General features: G+C 34.1%; 1 protein-coding gene across 1 annotated transcript; it reads right to left on the reverse strand.

Moving 5' to 3' along the window:
• Nucleotides 1–1,307: 1,307 nt before the first annotated feature.
• On the reverse strand, nt 1,308–4,771 carry LOC140919455 (uncharacterized). The gene is made up of 6 exons (XM_073365473.1): nt 4,624–4,771; nt 4,334–4,543; nt 4,148–4,240; nt 3,942–4,058; nt 3,572–3,854; nt 1,308–1,366 (listed from the first exon to the last, which is right to left on the reverse strand). Exons 1-6 carry the CDS (start codon nt 4,735–4,737, stop codon nt 1,308–1,310), a joined length of 876 nt encoding a protein of 291 aa, XP_073221574.1. The 5' UTR covers nt 4,738–4,771.
• Between the last annotated feature and the right edge of the window lie 13,948 nt (nt 4,772–18,719).

The following is an 18,719-nucleotide window of genomic DNA, read 5'->3' on the forward strand; positions in this document are numbered from 1 at the left end:
TCGGATATCATCCTACCGGAGGCTACAAGTTGTTTGATGTGAGTAGCAAGAAGATTGTAATTAGTCGAGATGTGATCGTGGATGAGATACGACAGTTTGACAGCAGAAAAACTGCCATAACAGCTCAGGAAATCGATTTGCCAATCGATTTGGGTCGAAATCCTGGAGCTACTGTTGAAGTGCCAATCGATTTGCCAATCGATTTGGGTCGAAATCCTGGAGCTACTGGAGAAGTGCCAATCGATTCACCAATCGATTTTCTGCAGAAAAATCAGTATGGGGAGGTGGAAATCGATTTCCCAATCGATTGTCAGCAGAAAAATTAGAATTTTCAGCCTGCTGAAGGTGCTGTACAGCAACCTTTCAGAACCAAAACAGGTGAATCAAGTAGACGACCAACAAGGCGAAGAGGATTGCCTCAAAGACTCCGTGATTGTGAATCATTCCAAGATAGCGAGATCAACAATGAGGGTGATCTTATTCATTTTGCTCTAATGGCCGAATCCGAACCGGTGAATACGGAGGAGGCATTAAGCGATCCAAAGTGGGTGTGTGCTATGAAGGAAGAGCTGGAATCAATTGAAAGGAACAATACATGGATGTTGGTTGATTTACCAAAAGGTAAAAAGGGTATTGGTGTGAAAGGTACTCTTGATTGTGGAACTTTATTTCCTGCAAATGACATGGGTAAAAGTTGCGAATTACTTGGATACACCGACTCCAATTGGTGCGGAGATAAGGACGATCGGAAATCAACGACCGGTTATGTCTTTATGTTCGGAGGGGCACCAATCTCTTGGTGTTCTAAAAAGGAGTCGGTGGTTGCTCTCTTTTCTTGCGAGGCGGAGTATATTGCAGCTTCATTATGTGCATGCCAAGCTGTGTGGCTAGTGAACTTGCTGCGTGAGCTGGACAGCAACACTAGAGAAGCTGTTTTGCTGTTGATGGACAATGTTTCAGCCATCAACCTTGCTAAGAATCCCATAGCACATGGGAGGAGCAAGCATATTGAGATGAAGTTTCATTATTTGAGGGAACTAGTGAGTTCCGGACAGTTACATTTGGGGTATTGCAAAAGCGAAGAACAAGTTGCAGATTTGTTGACGAAAGGCGTTACGAATGAAGTTTTCGACAAACTTGTGATGAAGCTAGGCATGAAAAATGTGGATCATTTGAATTAAGGTGGTGTATTGGAAGTTGTAAATAATTCAAATGTTAGTTTTGGGCCAAGTTAAGTGGTTCCACATTTGTACCCATATAAATAACTTTGTGTGTAATGTTTTGAGACTAATGCCAATTTTTAAATACTAAGGAAAATTCAGAAAATAACTCTCTTCCATAATCTCTCTCTTTTCTCCATCATTTTCTAAAACACCATAATACACAATTATCAATTTTCACCATTGATTCACCCTCCACTCTTGATAGTGTTCCAACAAATGTTGACAAAAGAAAAAGGTTTGCATATTATTATCGGCAAACTATTTCCTGTTATGATATTTCTAAAGATTCTCTTTTTACCTATAAATAAGTACATACTTATATATCATAGGCTAAATTACATTTGTGGTCCTTTAACTTAATCTCAGATAACGTTTTAGTCATTTATCTTTTTTTTTTCCCGACTTGGTCCTTTATTTTAATTTTAAGTGACAATTTGATATTTTATGTTTTAAAATTTCAACAATGTTATCCTTTTTTATACAAAAATTCAAAAAAAAAAATTCAAGCAAAACTCATAAAATTAATTATATTCTTCAATATAATACAAATTTCATCAAATTCGTAACGCAAATCTTCAAATAAACTCATATTTTCATACTTTATTTGATATTGTTAGGAATAAAGGACTAAATCGGGAAAAAAAAAAAGGACTAAAACGTTACCTGAGATTAAGTTAAAGGACCACAAATGTAATTTAGCCACATTTAACACAGCGCTTTTTTTAAGTCATTTACAGCGCTTTTTCAAAAAAATAAGCGCTGTGGAATCGAGCGCTGTAAATGATACAACAGCGCTTTTAAAAAAGCGCTATAAAACATGTAAATACAACGCGCGCTTGTTATGCACATTTTACAGCGCTTCTTCACAAAAAAGCGCTGTAATATGCACCCCATTATATGAGTTGTGGGTCTGCTTTTAGAGCGCTTTTTAACACAAGCGCTGTAAAATGCACACCCATAATTTCATATATGGGTGTGCATATTACAACGCTTTCTCAAAAAAGCGCTCTAAAATGCCCACCCATAATTTCATATATGGGTGGGCATTTTACAGCGCTTTTCTTGTACATTTTACAGCGCTTTCGTTTTCTCACGAAAGCGCTGTAAAATGTGCACCATTAAAGCGCTTTAGAACAACAGTTTACAACGCTTTGTAAAAAAAGCGCTGTAAAATGTGTGTGTGTTTTTTTTTTAAACGCTGTAAATTAATTATTTGAAATGAAAAGCGTTTTTTAGCTTTTTATGGCATTTTTTTAAAAAGCGCTGTCTTTTATCTTTGTATCCAAAATTATTTTGATCCAAAATCACTTCACAATCAGTGCACACAACAACAAAACATATTCAAATACCATAAGCAGTTCACACAATCGTAGAACAGAAATCAGAACTCTGTAACTTTATTAACATATATGTAACTCTGTAACTCTGTAATTTACAACCTAAGTAACTACATTCAGATACATATATACAACCTAATTTACAACCTAATTACCTACATTCAGATATGTATATATATATAACCTAATTTACAACCTAAACTACATTCAGATCCATATGCATGTTCATATATTGTGTCCTATGATCATTTACATATAATAACTAACAGAATATACATTATATGCACTAGCTACCATATAATATTCAGATCCCTTGCCCAGCAGCAAGCTATTTCCCAGAAAATCAAATAATTTTCAAGTCAAGCACATACTGACACCAGTCTTCCTTTAATTCCATCAGATTATTACCCTCCAGCCTTTGTAGTTTGGCAGCCCTATTAACCTCCAATTTTTGAGGTCTGCTGCCTTTTTTTGGCTGTAGGGGTGGTTTATTTATTTGGACCTACAAAAATGAGGTAAAATGTTAGTTTATTGAATCTGAAAAAATAAAAAACCTTAGGCAATAAATGTGACAAACCTTTTCGGGAGATGTAACTGATTTGTCCTTGGGAATCTTTTTTTCGAGGGCAACAAGGTGTGTGGGCCATGCCACGTAACTGCCAATAGCGTCGCTTAAGAACTTCATATCTCCATCGTTGTCCGGTATGGGCAACGGTGCAGTTGGTTCGAAAGCAACCGTAGGCGATACTTTGACATGGCCCGCGGGGATCGGAATATTGTGCAATACTTCTCCCGAAGTATTGTGCAATATTCCTTTTCCCACCTTCCGTTGAGTCGGCGAGGACAAGTATAGGACACATGTAGTGACACCCTACATCAATAGTTAAAACATAAGTACAGTTAATATATAAGTTTGTTTAATACATAAGTAATTACATAAGCAAGTAAGTAGTAAGTAATTAATTACCTCGGGAATACTCTTCAAACCGACGTTGCAACTCCCGGTTTCACTCTCCATTTGTATTTCAGGTTGGAGCTGAACCGGAAGTTGCTTGTCTTTATTCGTATTCACCAAGAGTGCCACTTGCTCCGATAAGATTCTGAGCTTCTCTAATACTTCCTCGTTGGAAGGTTTTTGGCGCTTCTCTTGAGGAAAAAAGCTTTTGGGAGTTACGCCAAATCCTTTCCCCCTCACTCGACCGGAATACTCAGGGACATTAAACACTTTCCCAAGAATGTCCCTGCACGTATCCTTGTTGCCCTCTTGAGTTTCAGAACTTTGTTCAATAGTTTCCTAAAATACATGTAACATTAAAAAGATAAGTTCAATAGCATTTTTAAAATACAATATTAAAAAATATTAAAGTGATAATATACTTACACAAAGTTCTACAACTTTCTTGACATTTTCATTATCAACCACTCCTTCTTTGTTAACACGCGCTTCCTTCCATAAGATATGACGACCCAAGGGTTGATCGGCTTGGGTGTCTTTTCTCTATTCGTTAAAATCATAAACAAAATAATACAAATTAGTTACACACTATAGTTTATAATACAAATTACAAGTGATGTTTAATTACTTACAATTTTTTGTTCAAGGCGTGCATATCCCATACGTGATTTCTTGTATGGGTGTTTTGGGTTGCTTGCCCGTTCGCGATTTGCCGTACTAATATTCTATATAAAAAAAAAATTGCAATTGTGTAAAAATTTAAAATACGCTACGAATATGAATAATAAAACACAAATGCTAATAAATTAATAACTTACGACAAACGCCGGGTCAGAACGTTTGGAAACAAATGCACTCCATTCATCCTTTGATATATAATGTTGATATATCTTTGGAGGTTCAGCATTTGTGTTTCCTTCTCTATCTTTTAGATAGAAATTTGAGAGATGGGATCTAAATCCACGATGGATTTTCCCAGCAACTCTCAAAACATATGACTTTCGTTCCTCATCAAGAACAAAAGTGGTCTGCAATGAAAACAATTATAAGTAATGTATTTTACAGAAAAAAAATTATAAATGACAAAAGAGTAGATCAAAATATTTACTTGAATGTCATTCCAGATGATATCTTTGGCATCCTTCAACGCCTTATCTCTCCAGTTGTCTATTGTTATTGGGACATTTTGACGAACAACAGCCCCAATGTAGCTTACAAACATGGAGCTGTTGGGGTCAACTGGCTGACCACTCTCGTTCCAGCCAACCTAATAAACTCATATAGTAAGTACATGCCCTAAACCCTAAAAAAAGATAAAAAAACACACAGCAAACAGAGTATAAGCAAACAGAGTATACCTCAAATTTAATGCCACTGCTCCGTGCTTTAATCACCCTTTGCATGATAGTTGCACCACGTTTGACTTCTTTTTCGTAAGTCTTAGAGGTGCCAACTTCTTCATTTTGAACTTCTAAATCTTTGTTTGTATCCATTTAACTACAACAAGTTCAACATGCACTTTAGTATAACATCAACAAGCTCAACATGGATCATGCATTATTATAAACAAACTCAACATGTATCAGTATATCTTAAAAAAGCTCAACATGCATTCTAATGATTACAAAAATTTAATAACATCAATACCTGAATAATGATGGTTCGAAGAAAGACGAAATGCAAAGAAAAGAGGGTTTGCAGAAAGTTCACAGAAATATGGTTCAAAGAAAAGAGGGAACGGTATTGAAGAAATACGTAATGAGGGTTACGTATTTCAATGAAAATATATTGTGTGAAATGGGAGAGATGATCTTGGATGGAAATAAGGTTCGAAATGAAGGAGATGATCGTGGAAATAAGGTTCGTAAAGGACGGGATGATAGGGTTTGCAAAAGAAGAGAAGAAATGAAGGTTGAGATGAAGGTTACGTAATGAAGAGGAAACTGAAGAGGTAACTGTTATATATACGTAACACTTTTACAGCGCTTTTTATAAGCCTTTTTACAGCGCTTTTTTTGTAAAGCGCTCTAAAAGGCTTCTTTAGTTAAATTTTTAAAAGGCTCTTTTACAGCGCTTTTGTCAAATAAGCGCTGTAAAAGACCTCCGTGTGTTATTATGTTATTTGAATGCCTTTTACAGCGCTTTTTTTCATATAAGCGCTGTAAAAGACCTCCGTGTGTTATTATGTTATTTGAATGCCTTTTACAGCGCTTTTTTTCATATAAGCGCTGTAAAAGACCTCCGTGTGTTATTATGTTATTTGAATGCCTTTTACAGCGCTTTTTTTCATATAAGCGCTGTAAAAGACCTCCGTGTGTTATTATGTTATTTGAATGCCTTTTACAGCGCTTTTTTTCATATAAGCGCTGTAAAAGACCTCCGTGTGTTATTATGTTATATGAATGCCTTTTACAGCGCTTTCACACATAAGCGCTCTAAAAGGCTTCTTTAGTTAAATTTTTAAAAGGCTCTTTTACAGCGCTTTTTTCAAATAAGCGCTGTAAAAGACCTCCGTGTGTTATTATGTTATTTGAATGCCTTTTACAGCGCTTTTTTTCATATAAGCGCTGTAAAAGACCTCCGTGTGTTATTATGTTATATGAATGCCTTTTACAGCGCTTTCACACATAAGCGCTCTAAAAGGCTTCTTTAGTTAAATTCTTAAAAGGCTCTTTTACAGCGCTTTTTTCAAATAAGCGCTGTAAAAGACCTCCGTGTGTTATTATGTTATTTGAATGCCTTTTACAGCGCTTTTTTCAAATAAGCGCTGTAAAAGACCTCCGTGTGTTATTATGTTATATGAATGCCTTTTACAACGCTTTTACACATAAGCGCTCTAAAATGTCTCTTTATGTTAATTTTAAGAGGCTCTTTTACAGCGCTTTTCCCAAAAAGCGCTGTAAAAGACCTCTGTGTGTTATTATGTTATATGAATGCCTTTTACAGCGCTTTTACACAAAAGCGCTCCAAAATGTCTCTTTATGTTAATTTTAAAAGGCTCTTTTACAGCGCTTTTCCCAAAAAGCGCTGTAAAAGACCCCCGTGTGTTATTATGTTATATGAATGCCTTTTACAGTGCTTTTACACAAAAGCGCTCTTTAAAGCCTTTTACAGCGCTTTTACACATAAGCGCTCTAAAATGTCTCTTTATGTTAATTTTAAAAGGCTCTTTTACAGCGCTTTTCCCAAATAAGCGATGTAAAAGACCTCCGTGTGTTATTATGTTATATGAATGCCTTTTACAGCGCTTTTACACATAAGCGCTCTAAAATGTCTCTTTATGTTAATTTTAAAAGGCTCTTTTACAACGCTTTTCCCAAATAAGCGCTGTAAAAGGCCTTATTGTTTTTGTGTTTTATTATGTTATGTTATTTTTGTTATTTTTTAAACAAGCTCAACATGCATGCAAAACCCACATAGTAGTAACTGGTCACCACAAAAATCCCTTCCTCTTCACCAAACTCTTCTCCTTTTATGCATCTTCTTCACAAACATCAAAGCTTACTCTTTCACAATTCAATCTCCACCTCAACACCCTTTTTATCTCTTTACATTCTCTTTCCTTCTTAAATCGAAACTTAATTGGTATTCAGGATCATTACCATGTTGCGAAAAATGGGTTTGTGTCTGATGTTTTTGTTAACAATGTGTTTTTGGGGATTCCCATGATGCGTACAAGGTGTTTGAAGAAATGGGTTTGTGTCTGATGTTTTTTTGGATTCCCATGATGCGTACAAGGTGTTTGAAGAAATTAGGTGTTTGATGAGTATTATTTTTAAAGCTTTTTTACAGCGCTTCGTCAAATAAGCGCTGTAAAATGTCTTTTTTACTTATTTTCAAAAGAGTCGTTTACAGCGCTTTGTGTGAAAAGCGCTGTAAAAGGTATAAAACACTCGTTATTTTATTTTTAAAAGGATCTTTTACAGCGCTTTTTAAGATAAGCGCTGTAAAATGTCTCTTTATTTTATTTTTGTGTTTGGTTTATTTGGGTTGGGATGACATTAAAAACATTTTTATCATTGTTTATTGGATTAAAAATATTGTTATCATTGTCTTTATCACAATACTTTAGGAGATGATGAATTATTAGAAATGAGAACTTCTGAAGAATCTATATATATATGCACTGAGCAAAAGAGAATCTCTCTATTCAGTTCAGTTCAGTTCATGTAAATTACTAATTTATATTCAGTTCAGTTCATGTAAATCAAGCTAAATATAAAACACTCATTGTTACATGAACTTGGTATAAAACACTCAAATCAAGCTAAATATAAGCAGAAAATAAATTAATCAGAACTTAGTATAAAACACTCAATTCAGATTACATGCATATTTACAATAACACAGTTCAGATTACATGCATAGCTTATATAAAACAATTAAACATATACATTAAGATGCCCTTCTTCTTTTCCTGGTGACATTCACATTTGTTTGTCCATTTACAATACGAAACGATGGATTAATCCAAATTCCCTCATCATGATCATCTCTAAGATATAAACCATCATCAGTTGAATCAATTTCATGTGGTTGTTGTGATGTTGCAAATAAAAGATCATTACCAACATCTTCATCATTATTGTTATCATCACTTATTTTATTGGTCGATAGGACAACAGACCATTTATCATTAGAAGGATCAGTGACATAAAACACTTGTTGAGCTTGCGACGCTAAAATAAAAGGCTCGTCTTTGTATCCCACCCTATTAAAATCGACAAGCAAGAATCCTGACTCATCAATCCGAACGCCATTATTATTATCGACCCACTTGCAACCAAATATGGGAACACGAAACATTGTGTAGTCTAACTCCCATATGCGCTCGATAACCCCAAAATATGATAGATTTGCATATATTGGGTTTTTGTCTTTTGCACTTGAGACATGCATCGCTTCAGCTACGAGAGTGACTCCACTATTTTGCATAGTGGTCTGATCATCTTGTTCTTTGGTATAAAATGTGTAGCCGTTAATAACATAACCAGTGTAAGAAAAGACATGTAAGCTCGGACCATTTGCTAGCCACCTCAATCTATTTGAAATTGATCCGGGGTCTATATCAAATTTTGACATTATGTGATTTTTTAACCATGTTACAAAACTTCGATTGTGCTCTCGAGTTATCCAATTTTGATTCCTATTCATGTTCAAACGAGATAACTGATCAATGTGTATTGTAACATACGGTTGAACCTCATCATCATTGTGCAGAACATACAATTGTGCCTGCTCCCATTCTGTCCTTGATATAGTCAGTAGTCTCCTTCCAGTTATCCCTTCTCCTGATAGTCTTCCCGAATGACGAGACATGGGAAGCCCTATGGATTCAACATTGGACAGATATTCAGTACAAAATTCAGCAGCCTCTTCAACAATGTATCGTTCAGCAATACAACCTTCTGGTCGACTTCTACTTTTTACGTACCCTTTTAATATTTTCATATATCGTTCTATCGGATACATCCATCTCATATAAGCTGGCCCACAAAGTTGTGTCTCCTTAACCAGATGAACAGTAAGGTGAACCATTATATCAAAAAACGATGGTGGGAAATACATTTCAAGCTCACACAAAGTAACAACAATTTCCCTCTGCAATGTCGGTAATTTCTGAGGGTCGATCACTTTACTACAAATTTCCCTGAAGAAGAAACATAATCTAGTTAAGGCTAGTCGAACTTTTTCAGGTAAAATGGAACGTATACCTATTGGTAGCAAATGCTCCATTATAATATGACAATCATGGGTCTTCAAACCTTTTAACTTGAGGTCTTTCATACAAACCAAATTTTTAATGTTCGAAGAGTATCCTTCTGGAACTTTAACTTCGTGTAGAAATTTACATAAAACAATTTTTTCCTTTCTAGATAGAGTATGAGCGGCTGGAGGTAGATATGTGCGATTTCCTTTCTTTACTGGAGCCAGTTCATTTCTTATTCCCATATCGACCAAGTCCAATCTTGCATTGACGCCATCTTTAGACTTTCCTGGAACATTGAGTAACGTACCAATAACACTTTCAAATACATTTTTTTCAATATGCATCACATCGAGGAAATGTCTTACATACAATGACTTCCAATATGGCAATTCAAAGAAAATTGACTTTTTCTTCCACCCAGTTTTCACCAGCTCTCCCGCAAAAGGTTTGCCAAATTTATTGGTCAAACCTTGTACTTTTTCAAGTATTTGATATCCAGTCGGTGCTAAAGGAGCTTTACCTTCCTCTGATTTTCCATTGAATGCATTTCTCCACCCACGATACTGATGACTATAAGGTAAAAATCTACGATGTCCAAGAAACACATTCTTCTTACAATGTTTCAACCGCATCCAATTTGTACTCTCTTCACATATAGGACATGCACACTGACCTTTAATGCTATATCCTGATAAATTACCATATGCTGGAAAATCATTAATTGTGCCGAACAACATAGCCCTCAAATTGAAACACTTTTTCCTATACCCATCATAAACTTCCACACCTGTCTCCCACAGAATTTTTAAATCTTCAATTAAAGGAGTCAAGTATACGTCGATATCATTCCCCGGTTGTTTGGGTCCAGAAATTAACAGAGACAACATCATAAACTTACGCTTCATACATAACCATGGAGGTAGGTTATATATTACCAAAATCACAGGCCACGTGCTATGTGAGATGCTTTGAAGACCATGTGGATTCATTCCATCAGTAGAAAGTGCAAGTCTTAGATTTCTTGACTCTATCCCGAATTCAGGATACTCGTGATCAATTTTTGCCCATTGTGGGGAATCTGCAGGGTGTCGAAACATTCCATCTCTAATTCTTTCATCTGCATGCCATGTCAAGTGTTTTGAATCTTCTTCACTGCGATACATGCGCCTAAATCTTGGTATTATAGGAAAATACCACACGACTTTTGCTGGAGTAGATTCTTTCTTCTTATATCGAGAGACATTGCATTTCGGACACGCCTTAAGTAGTTCATATTCGTTTCGAAATAAAATGCAATCGTTAGGACACGCATGAATCCTTTCGTAACTCATTCCAATAGAACACAAAATCCGTTTAGCCTCGTAGGTTCGACTGGGAAGTTCATTATCATCTGGCAACATATCTTTTATGAGTGTTAATAATTCCGTAAAGCTTTTATCAGACCATCCATTACTCGCTTTTAAGTTGTACAACTTTAATATCGCTGACAGTCTTGTGAATTTAGTACAACCATTATATAATTCTTTCTCTGCATCACTCAACAAACTTTCAAACATTTTAGGACAATCTCGAAGATCTTCTTCAACTGCTTTTGCAATCTCATCAACTCGGTCCGGCTCATATGTATCTGTATCGAAATCAGTTGAAGCATATGTAGAACTATTCTCAAAATTAATGTTTCCTTTTTTTTTCTCACCATGTCTTATCCAACATGTGTAGCTTTGATCAATTCCATTACATACTAGATGTCCTTCTAATTCATCTTCTCTAACACGTTTTCCAAAACAACATTTTAAACAAGGACAAACTACTCTATTTGGATCTTTTGCATTCTTCACTGCAAACTCAACAAACTCCTTCACTCCAATTTCATACTCTTTTGACAATCGATTGGCTGAAATCCATTTCCTATGTAACAAAACATAACAGATCATGTGTAAAAAATACCTTAGACAACGTAGATGGCCGCACAGTACGTAGAGGATATTAGGGTTCCCAATGTATATAATTATTTGAAAGATGTAGAGGATATGAGGGTTTCCAACGTATATAATTATTTGAAAGATGTATTTTACAGCGCTTGTGAAAAAAGCGCTGTAATAGGTAGTTAAATTCAATGAAAGCACATGTGTTTTCCAGCGCTTGTGAAAAAAGCGCTGTAATAGGTAGTTAAATTCAATGAAAGCGCATGTGTTTTACAGCGCTTGTGAAAAAAGCGTTGTAACTGATACGCGAAAGCGCTTCCTTTTACATCGCTTTTTTGACAAGCGCTGTAAAAGCCTTATAACGTGATGCCCAAACGTTATATGATCTACTACAGCGCTTGTTTTACAGCGCTTTGCATCAAAAGCGCTGTAAAAGGTTCCGTTATTTTTAAAATATAATTACAACAGCGCTTGTGTTTAGCAAGCGCTGTAAAATGGACGCTGTTAAATGTCATTTTTGGCGTAGTGAAGTAACCAACTTGAATGTAAGCAAGCAAGATAAAATAATAACCATAACCCAATTATAAAATTAAAATAGGATATCAACTTAAATGTATTGTCTTATATCAACATCGAGGGTGCAAGATATGGGTTCTGGGTGGCTGAGTTGAATATCACCTTTCTATATTATTCATGCTTTGTGCTCTCTTATTTTCTTATTCTTGTAACTCAAAAACATTGAAGTGTTGTATTGCTCTTTTTTTTTTTTTTTATTTTTATTTTTTTAACTTTTTGTATGCAACATTAGATGTAGGCCAAACAAAAGATTATGAGTATGACCATCACTTAATATTGAACAAGACACATATATAGTATTTAATATATTTTTAACAAGTATAATATTTAATTTTAATTATGACAAAAGTATACAGTTTATTCAATAATAATAATAATATAAAATAGAAAATAAAAAATTACAATATATATGAAATTTATACAATATAAATTGGCACCTTTGTCTTTTTCTGCTCTTTCATCAAAAATAATTATTGGACTTTTCACTTGAATAATACCATCATCCCATACTAAAGATGCTAGTCCAATAGGCTCCTTCAATGTTCCTTCCACTGTGAGAATATATTTCTGGTTTTCTATGTGAATTGCAAAACATTGGACCTTAAAGAAATATTGAGTCCTTTAAGAGTTGTCACAATTGCTCTATATGTAGACATAGACAATCCAACATATGTAACAATCTTTTTGAAGCTTCTACTTACACGATATTTTGGACGTGAAGTTTTGATGAAAAATGAAGGATAATTTAAATCCATTATTGTTATAATCTTAAAATAACTATTTTTGTTCTATGCGATTACTTATAAAGCCGTCTCATTGACCCCTTATCTAGATGATAATAATAATAATAATAATAATAATAATAATAATAATAATAATAATAATAATAATAATAATAATAATAATAATAATAATAATAATAATAATAATAATAATATAGTAATATATAAAGTGACGAAGAGAAAAATAGATATAATAATATAACGTGATAGAGAAAAATAGATATAATAGTATAGTAATGTAATAAAAAAATTGTATAGTAGAGAGCGAAAGTGTTTTATATCACATATTGTTGGAAATGATGACGATTTTAATGGAAGTTTGTTGGAAATAATGATGACATTAATGAGAGCTAGTGTTTGTTGTGAATTGAAAACTAAGGAAGTCTCACATAGGAGGGATATCACACACTAATAGGGTATATAAGGTGGAGGTATGGTACTTGGGTGTGTCCCAATTTTATAAAGGAATGAGAATGCATGCAAAATTGACCACCAAACATGCGCGCGCCGCCGCCGTCCGTCTCAACTCGGTCAGGCTGTTTCGACCTTAAAGATGAAGTTCTTCTTGTGGCAAATAACTAGAAAAAGAAATTCATCGTAGCAATTCTGAAGCCAAATGGCAAACAACTAAAGAATCAGAATCGCACTTTAAAGAACAACAATAAGAATGGGAACTATCCAAAGGTCCCAATCATAAGGCAACAACCACCTCCTATAAATGGCCCTCGGGTCATGTGGCACACAAGTGTAGAAGCAAGTCTGGCCCTTCTAATCTGGCTAACCTAACAGAAGAGCAATTTATTGCTATGATAACTAAGATCAACCTTGTTGGTAGATCAGATGGATGGTGGATAGACACTGGCGCCTCACGCCATATTTGTTATGAACGTGTTATGTTTAAAATATACACTGCTGCTGAAGATAAGAAAGTGTTGTTGGGAGATTCATACACCACTACTGTTGTTGGTATTGGAGATGTAGAACTAATATTCACCTCAGAAAATACCTTAATTCTGAAGGATGTCATGCACACTCCAGAAATAAGAAAGAATCTTGTTTTTGAGTTTCTTCTCAATAAGACAAGGTTTACTCAGTTTATAGGGGCAGATTTGTACATCATTTCTAAAAACAATATTTTTTGTTGGGAAATGGTACGCCACTGATGACATGTTTAAATTGAATGTTGAAATCAACTAAATGTCTCCTTTTGCTTACATGTTGTGTGATTTTAATATTTGGCATGCTAGACTCTATCATATGAACAAACATGTGATTTCAAACTTAAGTAACCTAGGTTTAATTCCAAAGTTATTTTTAAAGGATTTTGAAAAATGTGATTTTTGCAGCCAAGCTAAAATAACTAAAAGTTCACATAAAACAGTAGTTAGAGAATGTGAACCTTTAGACTTAATACACTCTGATATATGTGAACTTGATGAGACATTAACCAGAAATGGAAAATGTTATTTCATCACTTTTATTGACGATTGCTCTTATTACACTTTTGTATAACTAATGAAAAATAAAAGTGAAGCGCTTGACATGCTTAAGATCTTTGTAACTGAAATTGAAAATCAATTTAGTAAAAAGATTGAGAGGTTTCGTAGTGATAGAGGAACATAGTATGATTCTAGTTTATATAATGAATTTTATAAAACCCAAGGAATTATACATGAAACTACTGCTCCATGTTCACTTGAAATTAATGGTAAAGCTGAAAAGAAAGAATAAAACTCTTACTGAACTAGTTGTTGCCATTATGCTTAACTCTGGTGCTGCATCTCACTGGTAGGGGGAAATTATTTTGACTGTTTGCTATATTTTGAATAGAGTACCTAAATCTAAAAACAAAACATCTCCTTATGAGATAATGAAGAAAAGACAACTTAACTTGTCTTATCTTCGAACATGGGGTTGTCTGACTTATGTCAGAATCCCCAATCCCAAGTGAATTAAACTCACTAGTAGATCATATGAATGTGTATTCATTGGGTATGCAGTAAATAGTAAAGCGTATAGCTTCTATGACCTAAATGCTAAAGTGATCATATAATCAAATAATGTTGACTTCTATGAAAATAAATTCCCTTTCAAATCAAGAAATAGTGGAGGAAGCGAACCTAGTCAAGTTCCTATGACAAGTAACACTGAAAGCAACAACCAAGGCGAAAAAGAAATTCGAACAAGTAAGAGAGTTAGAGTTACTAAAGATTATGGACCCGAATATATCGCCTATAACTTAGAAGAAGATCCTGCAAATCTAAAAGCTTTGTCATCATTGGATGCAGATTTATGGCAATAAGCTATAAATGATGAAATGGATTCTCTAGAGTCTAACGAGACCCGACATTTAGTATACTTGCCTCCTGGTTGCAAACCAATAGGTTGTAAATGGATCTTCAAAAAGAAACTAAAATCCAATGTAGCTGTTGATAAATACAAAGCACGCCTTGTAGCCAAAGGTTTTAGACAAATAAAAAATATAGATTTCTTCGAAACTTTTTCACCAGTCACTAGAATAACATCCATAAGGGTGTTCATATCACGTGGGGCTATTCATAACATGATGATACACCAAATGGATGTTAAAACCACTTTTTTAAATGGTGATCTGGAAGAAGAAATTTATATGGAACAACCTGAAGGTTTTGTAATTCATGGACAAGAAGAAAAGATCTGTAAGTTAGATAAGTCTCTGTATGGTCTTAAACAAGCTCCTAAGAAATGACATGAAATTTTTTGATAACTTGATTATATTGAATGAGTTTAAAGTGAATGAAAGTGACAAATGTATTTATTACAAATCTGAAAAATGGCATTTGCATTATCATATGTCTATATGTAGACGACTTACTCATATTTGATTCAAAAATTCATGCTGTAAATAATGTGAAATCTTTGTTGAGTAACAACTTTGATATGAAAGACATCGGAGAAGCAAATGTAATCCTTGGAATCAAAATTACTAGGTCAGCAAACGAAATTTCTTTGGATCAATCTCACTATGTTTAAAAGATCCTAAAGAAATATAATTACTTTGACTATAAATCTGTTTGCACACCATATAATTCAAGTGTGAAATTTTTCAAGAACACCAGTGAAGGTGTTAGGCAAACTGAATATGTGAGTATCATTGGCAGCCTCAGGTATGCCACTGATTGTACTAGACCCGACATTGCCTAGGTCGTGAGATTGTTGTGCATGTTTACTAGTAGACCTTGTATGGAGCATGCTATCGAAAGAGTCATGAGATACCTTAAAAGGATCATGAATCTCGGATTACATTATCAAAGATTTCCTGACGTCCTTGAAGGATGCAACGACGCTAATTGGAACACTTTATTAGATGACTCCAAAGCAAACCAATGGCTACATTTTCAGTATAGTCGGTGGTGCTGTATCATGGAAATTGAAGAAACAGAAGATATTGGCTTTCAGTCCACTATGGAGTTTGAAATGATAGCAGTAGCTACTGCTAGTGAAGAAGCAAGCTGGTTCCGATGCTTGCTAGCAGATATCCTCTTGTGGGAAAACCTCTGCCAGCTGTCTGAAAACCTATGTGAATGTGGAAGTGAGATCGCTTCCTATGAAATTTTGAGGCAGAATTATTAGAGCGTTCACTATACTGGGATAGACGTGCATGACCATAAATGCACGTGCTTTTGAGAATACACCCAAATGAAAAGGTTGTGTGTGAGTTTGATGTCAAATATAGAGTTCATGACTACGAGTTACTCTTGTTGAATCTGAATCTTACTTGTTATGCAAAGGTTCAAGTCAAGAGACACATTTGTTTATGCACAATCTTATAGAAGCGTTTGACACTATTTCAAAAACATTCTTTTTAAATTCAAGTGGGGGATTGTTGGAAATGATGATTATTGTAATGGAAGTTTGTTGGAAATAATGATGACATTAATGAGAGCTAGTGTTGTTGTGAATTGAAAAATAAGAAAGTCCCACATAGGAGGGATATCACACACTAGTAGGGTATATAAAGTGGAGGTATGATACTTGAGGTGTGCACCAAGTGGTACCTCAATTTTATAAATGAGGGAGAATGCATGCAAAATTGACCACCACACACGCGTGCGCGCCGAGTTAGGCCTTGGCTTTGACTACATGGTGTATTATTTTTTAGCATATGAAAATTAATAAATTAATTATTTATTTAATTAAATGAATGCTTGCGTTTTTATCTCTAATTGATACATTAATTATGTAATTGCCCTCCATCGAGTCAATATTTAACATCTGATCCAGTCAGTTCCTTGCCCCCCGATTTCGCGCTTCAGTTTTGTTGGTCAAAACCCTAATCACTAGTCATGTGCGTTTGTTATTGTCTAATCACATTTTTGTGGTCAAACAAATCGTGGCACACGTTTCTGTGGCCAAATTTTAATATCAGAGCATACTTTTAGTGAATCAGACTTAATGGATCACACATTTCTCTCTGATCTAGTTACGATTTTCCTCTATAAATAAAGGGCTCTCCTCAGTTGAAAAAGCACATCAAAAGCTCTCTGTATCTGAGGCTTTTCTCTCTTCTCAGCTATCTTACTCCCTTCTTCTATTTCTTTTGAGTGTTATTAGTGCCATATTACGAGTGATAGTCATCCGACTGCCATATTGAGGGTGTAATTCTAGAACAGTTTTCTACAATGCAGTAGAACTCCAATATAGTGATATGCATTGTTTTATTATGAGGACTTCGTAGTTGATAGTCTACATTGCACAATTTGGACAGTTCCTTGAAAAGTCTTAAAGAAAGTGACCTAGTCCGCGACTCAACCCAATAATATTGTTGGTGGCAAAAATTGAAAATTTATATTATTTATTTTATAATTTCTCATAATTTTTATAGACATGCCAACATTTATAATAGTCTGCCTTCATAAAGTCTTTTATCTTATTTTATTGAGCCAACATTTATAATTATAAATTTATAATATTGTATTTGTACGCATAGGTAAATATGTAATAGGTAAAAGTAATGAAGAATGAAAAATTATCCAACATAAATATTTATTTTATAATTTTAGCTTAATAAAGTAAAAAGTATTAGAAGTTAGTCAAAAGATAAAAGAATAATACTTAATATAATTAAACAAATAAGGTTTGGACATTATTAAAGTCAAAGTATTTTGGATTATGATATTTTGAAGATTGTCTCTTTGCTTATAAATAAGTAGATACTGTTTAATTGTATGGTAAGATACACAATTTGATTTTCTGTGAAGACCAATCCTTGCTATTATGGAAAATATGTCAAAAATGTTAATGAAGTTAATAGCGTTAGTTTTAATCATTGCAGGTGCTATGGTTGTTAATGCAGATTTACCACCATGTTGTGATTTTGGTGGTTCAATGTGCGAACCAGTTGCATGTAGTACGTGGCCATGTTGCCGTCACCCTCCGTCTAGAGATATAAAGTCTTAAAACAATTTCTATCTCTTCTATTTTAGCACCAATCATTTTGTAATAAATGAAGTCTATATCATGTAATAATTGCATCAATAAGATTGGTTAATAAAGTATCATTTATTCTTCTCTGTTCATTTTCCCTTTTATTGGATTTTATTCAATCACACAAAAAATGCTTAGTTTAGAATTTGCTAAACTACCTACCTTTTATAATATATATTAAAGGCGAACAAAGTTTAGTTCTGAAATAAAACCATTTGAAAATTGAATTGAACTGATTTTTAGTTTGAAAAAATTAAACCGAACTGATTTTTAGTTTAAAAAATTGAATCGAATTAGTTTATAAATTAGTGAATTAGTTTATTTTTGAACCGAACCGAACTGATTTGCAAACCAAATCACTACAAAAAAAATAATCTATTGTGACACTCTGTCTTTTAATGTCTTCACTATAATTACTTTTAGCTACACGTTGAGTGTCACTAATTATGACATATACCTACTCTCATTAACTGTAAGTAAAGGATTTAAGAACACAAATTCACTTTACCCTTGTTTCTTTTTCATTTAACTTCTCATTTTCCCCCAATCAAAATCTGTATGCTTTTCATTTTTATTTTTATCGATTTGAGTACGTGGGGAAATTATTTACTACCTACAGAAAATGCTATATTTATTATTTTATAAAATAAATCATTTTTTTAAATTAATTTCCACAATTATTTCATACATAAAGTTAAAAAATACTCCACCCTCCTACATTTGTGTAAAAAAAATTCATATTTCA

This window comes from Cicer arietinum, chromosome 2 (assembly GCF_000331145.2).
Source record: "Cicer arietinum cultivar CDC Frontier isolate Library 1 chromosome 2, Cicar.CDCFrontier_v2.0, whole genome shotgun sequence".
Classification (NCBI taxonomy): Eukaryota; Viridiplantae; Streptophyta; class Magnoliopsida; order Fabales; family Fabaceae; genus Cicer; species Cicer arietinum.